At 45.9% G+C, this 9,224-nt stretch overlaps 1 protein-coding gene across 1 annotated transcript; it reads left to right on the top strand.

Moving 5' to 3' along the window:
* Positions 1–6,020: 6,020 nt before the first annotated feature.
* On the top strand, positions 6,021–8,450 carry LOC144824695 (uncharacterized). The gene has a single exon (XM_078683723.1). The coding sequence runs from the start codon at positions 6,021–6,023 to the stop codon at positions 8,448–8,450; it is 2,430 nt and encodes an 809-aa protein (XP_078539849.1).
* Positions 8,451–9,224: the final 774 nt, after the last annotated feature.

Genomic DNA, 9,224 nt, shown 5'->3' with positions numbered 1-9,224 from the left:
ACGGCAGCCTTGGCCCGTCTCGGGTAAAGTTACTAGGAGCTCACTTACCTGTCCTGATGATGATCTCTACTGAATGAGATCAAAATGCCATCGACCCACTTAACTCCTTATTTCATTACATAAAATTATTAAAAGGAGTTTAGTGTTTTTTTTTTTTTAAAGATGCATGTTTTAGTGTTTTTCACTCAATAGAGCACTTTCTTTGATTCTTGCATCTCTAAACAATGCGTGCTGGCCCGAGGCATTTCCGAGCACTCCATGCCAGCTCCGGCCACAACTAAGCTATTTCACACCCTGTCCGGCTCCGGGGGGAGCGGGCTTGGGACCCAGCGCCCGCTCTTAACACAAGCCGTAATGTCTCCTATATATTTTTTTTTCTTACTGCACAGCCATTCATTCTTGCATATTGAGGGATTCACAGCCAAGTCAAAAACTCACTCGCCATCCCTGCAGCATGGGCTTAAACCCCACTTAGATATCTGCCTCTCCTTGCCTCTACTGCGGTCTTGCCCCGCTGGATCGTCGCTGGCGCTACGAGCTGCTTCCTCCTCCCACGCTGTCTGGGGGGGCTGTGTGTCATGGCCGCGTCTCTTGACCCTGCTTCGCCGGTCCCCTCAGCCTTGGCCTTCGATCTCCGGCGGGGGTTCTCTGGTCAGGGGTCACTCCGTACTTCCTCCATCTTTGTCTCCCGGATGCTGCGATGCCTACTCTTGATGCCAGACGTTGGTTGCGAGCCCGGCTGCTCAGACGGGTTTGCCACTGTGGTTCTGAAAATTCTGGACTTGTGCAATAAACTTTGTGGTAGTATGACGATTTTGGTATCAAAAGACCGAGAATGGCTAGTACACTATGTACAAGCATTTTCGTCATATTCCAGTAACGATTTCACCTCGAAATTCGTCCTTTTCGTCCTGAACCCTTGGCTTCCATTTTGTGTACGGCAGCCATTTTGTGAGTTGCCCTCACATAGGCTTATAATACAGCTAAATTCGATTCCAAAGGACACGTACACCTTAATTGACTTCTCTCTGACCTGGGCAAGCTGAAACTATTGCCCCAGGCCGAACCTGCCCGGCCAGTTCCTTTCCCAGTGGCCGAGCGAGATAGCATCAAGGCACAACATGCCATAAACCTTTTCATCGCACACACACCCTGCCTAATCTTGCTCACACCTGTCCCTGTTTCTTTACATATGTCTTTCTTTATGAGGAGGAGGTGCCCGTTTTTATTGGGGGTCCACCGATATCTGATGAAAATGTTGGGCCTTGCCGGGTAATTTGTTGTGGGCTGGACGAACTGAAATGTGGGTTTGCCATCATGACTCTGCTTTTTCTTTGTAGTGAAAATATGTGAATGGTCTACTGTAAACAGTGGCGGTTTCTCTATGTGGGCGTTGGGGCTCCGCCCCAGGTAATTTAGCCCCAGGCAATTTATCACGTTTCTTACGTGGTTTTTCTATTTTCTTAACTTTATTTTTAAATTTTAATTAAAAAAAATTCGCAAAGAACTTAGAACACAAAGAACACGGGGCACTACTAAGTCTGCTGCCCCCCACTGCCAATACCGCCGCGCTGCACGGTGTGTCGGCTGAGACCCTCACAGCCCCGAAGGCTGTGATGTCATCAGCTAGGCAAGACATAGCATGGAAGCCCAGTCTCCACCCCCTGATGGCGTGGAGATTAAGTTAGCCCCGGGCGTTTTTAACACAAGCCCGGGATTGCTAACGTCTCCACGTCAATCAGGTGGAGGAGGAGAGCTTGCTGTCGTGTGGACTCGGAGTGTCACCCCTCCCAATTCATCACAGGGCGTGGTGAGACCCACCCTGTGACGAGTTGGGATCTGCGCAGACTCTGACTTCTTCCCGCCGCCGCGCAAGTAGGAGAAGAAGACTAGCAGCCATTTTACACCGAGTGACGGACTTCAGTGTCTTTCAGCTAGCTTTCACACTAACGGAGCCTCTGAAGGAAAGCAGTCGACTCTACCGGTCGTGCCCTGCAGCAGCAGCCTAGCCATCCGTTTTGGTTGCAGGCAGGCTGGGCAGACCGGTCACTGAGTACTGAGACGTGACGTGTGAACTGTTACTGAAGTGAACTCGGGCAGGTAGGGCCCCACGGCCACAAGTTTTTAATTTATTTTGCGCACATCGCAATGCATCCCAGTCTGTCTAATTGATTAAGCCAGGAATGTTGTCTGTCTTCTAATGCCCCGGCGCTCTCCTCCCCTTGTCATGATTGCATTTGCTACCTGGCTGCAAACAAAAAAATGTACTACAGTCAAATCCTACCTCGGGGCGACCGGCGAAGTATTTAATTCTATAACCGAACGGCCCTTTCCCAGGCTGACGACTAGAAATGAGGCTGTGTATTATGTGTAACATGAGAGAGCGACACGCGTTGTAAACATTGTATGTATTATGCAGTCTGAGTATTCACATCTTTTGTCGTAAGTTAATTGAACGATTTGCAAAGTTGAAAAAAAAAACAAAAAAAAACCAGTTCCTATTGTTTCGATTTGGCTCTTTGACAGCAGGAGTTGGTTTATCAGCCAACCTGGGGATGCAGGCCTTCTGCTTTTGAAAAGGCAGATTCCCCACATTTGTGTGTTATTTACACAAATGCTAACATAAGTCACTGATCAGGCCAGCATCCATTCACTGCTCACCAAAGCACTACACACAAAACAAGCCGACACAATAACCAAAGGCAAATCAGGCGACTATTGAGCCAGGGAGAGAAGGGAAACACAGTGAGGACTAGAAGAAGGACAACCACAGCTGCAAAAGTTATTAAAAACATCGAAATGTTCCAGTTTCAAGGAGTGCAGAATTAAGTATTGTGCAAAATATTCTGCCCACCCTTATATAACTCAGGGTAAAATCAGGGTCATTGCCTACACGGGGACTTTTTGCTTGGAATTATAAGATAGAAGCGTGTTTACCTTGCCTGCACATAACAGTATGTCTGTTCACACTTGTATTAATGTGGGTTTCTATTGAGGAACAATAATATTTGAATAAGAAATTAGTTTGACAAGTTACGACAAAAGAAAAATACAGTGCATGCAAGATTACACGGACTAAACAGAACGCGTTGCTGCTTTGAATTAAAAAACCAAAGTAAAAGTGTGCTGGTGCTGGCTGGTTAAATCGTAAACAGTTTACACCAGTGACCTTGTTTTGAAGTGTGACCTACATACTAATTACAGCCTATTACACGAGAAGGTGAATGTAGACTCTGAGAGCTAGTTCAAGGTCGGACGCGTTCGTCGATGTCTTGGGCCAAAGCTCTGCTTTCATTGCTCTTCGAACCGCAGATAAATTATCTGCGGTTCGAAGAGCAATGAAAGCAGAGCTTAATAAATACTTCTTCCCATTAAATCCTCTATGGATCACTTGCCATTGGCGTGAGGCTGAATAGACAGTTTGCCTGTCCTGAAATTACTGGGACCCACCGGCCACCTCGCGTGACGAGTGCAAACTCCTTCAGGTCTCGGCCGGGCCTACAGTTTAGAAAGGTGCATAGAAATGGTATTGAAGAAGGTGTAAGGATCGCGGCTCTTTATATAGAAATGGTGAAAGAAATGCTCAGGCTCAGGCTGGTCAGATGCAATGAATGATGATGAAAGGTGCAGGGCCCGGCGCCGGCGGTTGTTACTGGGGAAAATTAAATGTAATTAAGAACAACCCTTGAACAAAAGAAATCTGGAATTCTTTTCGTGTGCTCACTGCTTTTGAAACTGCTGTGATGATGCTGATGAACCCATTGCTTTGACAAAAATAAAGCTGTTGAAAGTGTGGTCTAATTAGGGGCTTTAAGTGTCCGGGTCCTGCAGTTCTATAAAGCAAATGCTGAGACTGGTTGTAACTTCAAAGATACACTGCTCGTTATAGTTCTTCCACAGTCTCAACATTTCCGAACTGAGGCAGGTAGGTTATGCTCTGATCTTCTAAATACCATTTATCCTTAGGGTGTCATTGTGCCATGAGGCGTGTAAACTTTCATTATCTACTCGATTTCACATTACTATGGTGGATATGTATATATATATATATTTTTTTTAACGTGCTATTGCTTTGCAATTGTATTTTCCTAGCCACGCATAATACTCCGTTCATGGAAACTAATGGCCTTCAAAAAATGCCTCCAGGATTTCATGCTTGGCTCGTATTGTGCACCCTGGCCTGAACATTGTTTTAAAATGTTAAGGTGACACACTTGTTTAAAAATAGCTTCCCAGCGGGAGTGCTGCATTCCCATTTCTTGGCTGCCAAGTACGGTAGGATTTTTAGTTGCCATGGAGGGGGCACATAATCTGCCTGGGGTAGCCAGACAACTGCAGGGCTGAACATACACATGGTGCATTCTTCAACACCAAATGCGTAGGACCTTGTGCGGGGGTAGGGGTGAGGGCAGGTAAGGCTGGCAGCCAGGGCAGGGAGGACATAGCTGTTGTGCGTCTGCCTTGCTGACACCCAGCCACTAGTAACACAACACCGGGCGCAGGGATCTCAGGGCAGACTTGGCTGGTTTTAGCTCGCGAGAAAGTGTCACTCATAGTTGTTGAAATGTCACTCATAATTTCACAGAAATTATGAAAATGTCACACATGGCAATCTGAAACCTTGGCAGCTATGAGTATTTAACCACATGTTGTATGCGTCGCACTTAATGCACATGGTGAGCACGTGTATGTATGCATTAGCATATATGTGTGGCTATCCGTCCCAGTAATGCACATTTCTTGGGGGTTTATGTGTAAACTGTTTGAATCTCAGTGGGGGTACTGTTGCCTTTACTTCTAATGAGGCGGACAACATGCTTCACTCACTTAACTACGAGCCGGGCCCTCGGTAATTACAGTACAATGGCTGCAAAACCAGCTGAAGCATCACTGTGAAAAACATTAGATATTACATATTTGTCAAACGTAGGCATTTTACTCTGATAGGCTACCTTGAATGCCATTTTATCTCAAGTAGCCACTTGGTCAGTAGACAGATCCAACCTATTTATGCAACATTGTTAAAATTAATTGTGGTTTATTGCAATTTAGAATGGTTTATTCATGAGGCCTTGGAACTGATGATAGTTTTAGGGGAGGCAGTGGCCTGTTTCTGTTGAGCACAATGGCTTCCGAAAGTCTTGAAAATCCACCATTTGGCTGCTAATTTTTCAAAATTTTCGCGGGGGGAGAACCCCCCCCGAACACTCCTTAGGTGGTTCGGGCTCGCTCGCTGCGCTCGCTCGCACGCCATTCTACGGCAAAAATTTCCAGCCTCACCACTTTCAAATCTCACCAGCCGCCACTGACTGTAAATCTAAGAATGTTTGCCTGAAGCATAATATTTTGTATAAAAGGAGAAGACTGGCTTTGTAAGATTGAGCAGTCTCCTGAGAATATACACACCGTGTTGTTGTACTTCTAGGACGCCTGTTACTTGGTTGCAGCCAATAAATTCGATCTTTGACTTCACCTAGAAGACTCTGAGTTTCTGTGTCTGAATCAGGAAAGTACTCGAGGTCTTAGGGTGTACCCTGACACCGCTGGGTTACCGGTTCGGTACCGGTTCTGCAAAACCCAGTACCTCAGCTGGCGTCCAACGTGGGGCGATACCAACGGTACCGGTCCAAGCCAGAGGTTCGTGAGGAGCTTCGTGTGCAAATTCTGGAGGAAGGCCGCCACTTCATCGACCCCTGCATGTCGACGTGGTCCGAAAGTCTTTGCTGCGAGGTTCCCCGCTTCCCGACGGCTACGAAGGACTGCTGCCCTGGCTATCGCCCTGATTTGGACCCTTGATGTTTGGTAGAGCGAAACGATAGACGAGTCTTCTGGTGACGTCATCGATATCTCAGTTAAGTATAAATGGAGCGTCTCCCAGTCCTTAGTTGGTCTTAGTTTGGGTATCCCCTTGGGATCTTTGATTTGGAACTTGCAAGTACCAAAGCCGAACGACTCGTGTATTCACAAGAATATCGTAATCGATAATCCTTTGAAGTTTGAAGCTAGACTAGAGAGCGAAGATGCCTGGTCTTAGCAGACTTGGAAATTTGTTTTGTTGTGGTAGTAATAGGGATTCCCGATTGGAGGACTCGTGTCCGGTTCCTCCAATTGGAACTCCAACTTATGAACTGTATGTGAAACATGGAGTAGGCCCCATCACATACAATGAAGTATGGATCAAATACACCACAAAAGATGGTGTTTTAAAATGGCCCCAACATGGTAGCTTTGACACGGAAATCTTAGATAACCTCGAAGTCAAACTCTTCAAGAAGAAAGCCCGGCCGGCGATGTTTGACTCTTTCCGCCTATGGCGTAAGGAAGCCAAACAGAAAGAAATTAAATTAGCGAAGAAAAATAAGAGAGAAAGGGGTATTTCGATAATGCAAGCTGCTATGCAGTTCAAAGATAACGAAGAAGAACAGATGAGTGAGCAGTTGCACAGGCAACGTAAAATAGTAACCGATAAATGTTATCCGGTTTTGCCGCCTCTTCAGCAAGATGCAGCAAAAGACCTTGAACAAGACCCCCTAATGTCGCATTTGTTGAGTTCGCCACCCCCTTATGCGCAGAATGCTATGGCACCTCCGCAGCCTTTAGCTGCGCAACCTTTGGTTGTATTGCCTCCTGCTGCTTCACAGCCACCAGCTGCTCTTCAGATGGTTCCTACTCTTCCGGTGCAGCCTCCTCAAGGGCCGCCGACTTTGACATATGCCTTGCCTTTACTTCCTACAACTTTGACTACTATATCGACTCCCACTCCTGGTATTCCTTCTGACACTGCCTTGCCTCCCCCTGCTTTTCCGCTTGTCTTTTCATCAAATTCTCCCTCTGTTCGACAAAGAGTGACTAGCACGGTCACTAGCCTTCTATATCCCTTCTTTGGGGCAACAAGCACAACCCCCGCCTCAGAGCGTACACAGTTGCGTAGCCAACTGCCTGATTCTAGGGAGAAGGAAACGTTGAATTATTTGGCACATAAATGGGTTACCGAACCGACGAGATATGAGCTAGAGTCTGTTATGGATGTCTTCCATCAGTGGGAAGCATCAAAGCAGAGGTACGTTTTTGACAAAATGTGTACTTTCCTTTGTGAGGATAGAGAGGAAAATGATTTGGAGCCCAATCCGCCTGAGTTGTGTCGTGTACGGTTCGAATTTGGAAAAGGCGCAATTGTGGGTTCAGATGTTAAGAAAGCAGTTGCAACATTGTTGTCATTAAGGACTGAAGGTGTTTCTAGGTCATTGTTTGAGTCTGATTCCTCTGTTAAAAAGAAGGTGAGACAGTATCCCATGAGAGAAGTTCCCCCCGTTTGGAGAGATGGGGACGCGAATGCTAATCCGATCATTCCACCACATTTTCAGCGTGTTTGGGTACATGTGCCATGGAAGCGAGCTGAAGTTTTGGCCCTTAAACAGACATTACCTGATCCCCGTAAAAATCCTGCAGGTTATTACAAGGAATTGTCACAAACTGCAGGCTCTTGCATTATGAATTTAGCCGACATAGACATGTTATTTGGGAATGTTGTTCCACAGCCTTTATGGGGAAAGATTTGTCATGCAGATCATGATCAGGAGTTAGGTGACTCATGGGCTAATATTACGGCTGCAGATGGCCGACAAGTTGGTGGTGCTAAACCTGAGCCTTTAGTAGCAGATCTCCCTGGTAGGATCATTAATTACATGAAAACTTTAATGCCTGCGATGCGTGTGAATTGGGATAAGTTGTCTGCGTGTAAGCAGAAGAAAGATGAAACGGTGTCTGATTTCTTCACCAGGTTTGAAGAGACGTTTGTCGACCACAGTGGTCAAGATATGAGTACAGAAGGTGGCCAGCGATTGTTTGTCGATAAATTTGTGCACAATCTGCTTCCCGAGTTGTGTAAAAAGTTGAAAGATTCAGAGAGTTCTTGGGCAGTTTCCTCTTCAGCACAGATATTGGCTACTGCCCAGTACTACGAAAATAGGGACAAAGATGAGAAAGATAGAGCAGAGAAGAAAACTAAAGAGTTGAAAACGAAGGTTCTGTTACAGCAAGCATATCCGCCACGTGGTGGTCAAAATAGTGGTGCTCAGAGTAACTATCAGAATAACTATCAGCAGCCTCAACAGTTTCAGAGGAACTCGCAAAGAGTCGAGTATACTCAACAACGTGTCCCTGTAGGTCCCAATCAATGTTCCTATTGTACGGAAGAGGGTCATTTTAAGTATAGTTGCCCTATCTTGTTACAGCGCGCAAATGGTGTTTCTGGCTCAAGAGGTCGAGGTGTTCAACAAGCACCTAGAGGTAGAGGACGTGGAAATTTCCCCCAGAACGCTCGTTCCCTTCCACCTCAAAATTCAATGAATAGTTTTGACCAGCAGAATAACGCGTCTGGTAGGACGGCTCAGTACTATGCTGATGATTACTATGCAGAAGATGAGCATATGGAAGGTAATGAATGCTAGGACAGCCATAGACAAAGAGAGGGAGTTGTTTCAGTTCCAGTAGATTAGAGTGGACCTTACGTTGAGGTGATTACATCAGGTGTATCAGAGCCTTTTCTGTTGGATACTGGTGCTACAAAGAGTTCTATTATGCACTCCAAACTCCCTGGCGCACCTTTGTCTGGCGAAATGAATGTTTCAGTAGGTTTTTCTGGCGCCCCGGTTAGGAACCCGATTTCTAGTACTATGTCTCTTTCTGTTGGTCCTTGTAAATTCGAAGCACCCCTTATTCTGACAACAGGTTGTGGTGAAAACTTGTTAGTATTAGATCTGTTAAAAAGATTGTATGCGACTTTGTACTGTTCTCCTTCAGGAGTACAACTTACACTAGGTAAGAAAGTGATCTCTCCAATGTATTTGTCGAAGGACAAACTCCCGACAGAATTGTCGTTTCTTCCTAATATTCTTTGGGCTACTGGTCCTAATGATTATTATTATTATTATTATTAATGAGTTTTGTATCGCGCGTGGTTACCCTTGGGCATCCCAGCGCTTATCCAGAGAGAGCAACCCTAGCAGAGACAACTCATTAGGCAGGGAACAGGTGAGTCTTTAAAAGTTTACGAAATCGTAGAATGCCAGTTTCAGAACGCAGGGCAAGCGGAAGGGAATTCCATAGAACTGCCACATTGACGGAGAATCTCCTACCGCCAGTCCTGGCCTTTCTTACTCTCGCGACTTGCAGGAGATGTTGGTGGTCTGAGCGAAGGGCACGGGGGGCCTTGTAAGATTGAA

The sequence above is a fragment of the Lissotriton helveticus genome, chromosome 3_1 (genome assembly GCF_964261635.1).
Source record: "Lissotriton helveticus chromosome 3_1, aLisHel1.1, whole genome shotgun sequence".
Classification (NCBI taxonomy): Eukaryota; Metazoa; Chordata; class Amphibia; order Caudata; family Salamandridae; genus Lissotriton; species Lissotriton helveticus.
Note: the sequence above shows the minus strand (reverse complement) of the source record. Positions and strands in the feature narration are given on the sequence as shown.

Bases quoted from the DNA above. Each gene is read 5' to 3' on its own strand.
- LOC144824695 (XM_078683723.1), top strand. From the start codon at position 6,021: ATGCCTGGTCTTAGCAGACTTGGAAATTTGTTTTGTTGTGGTAGTAAT.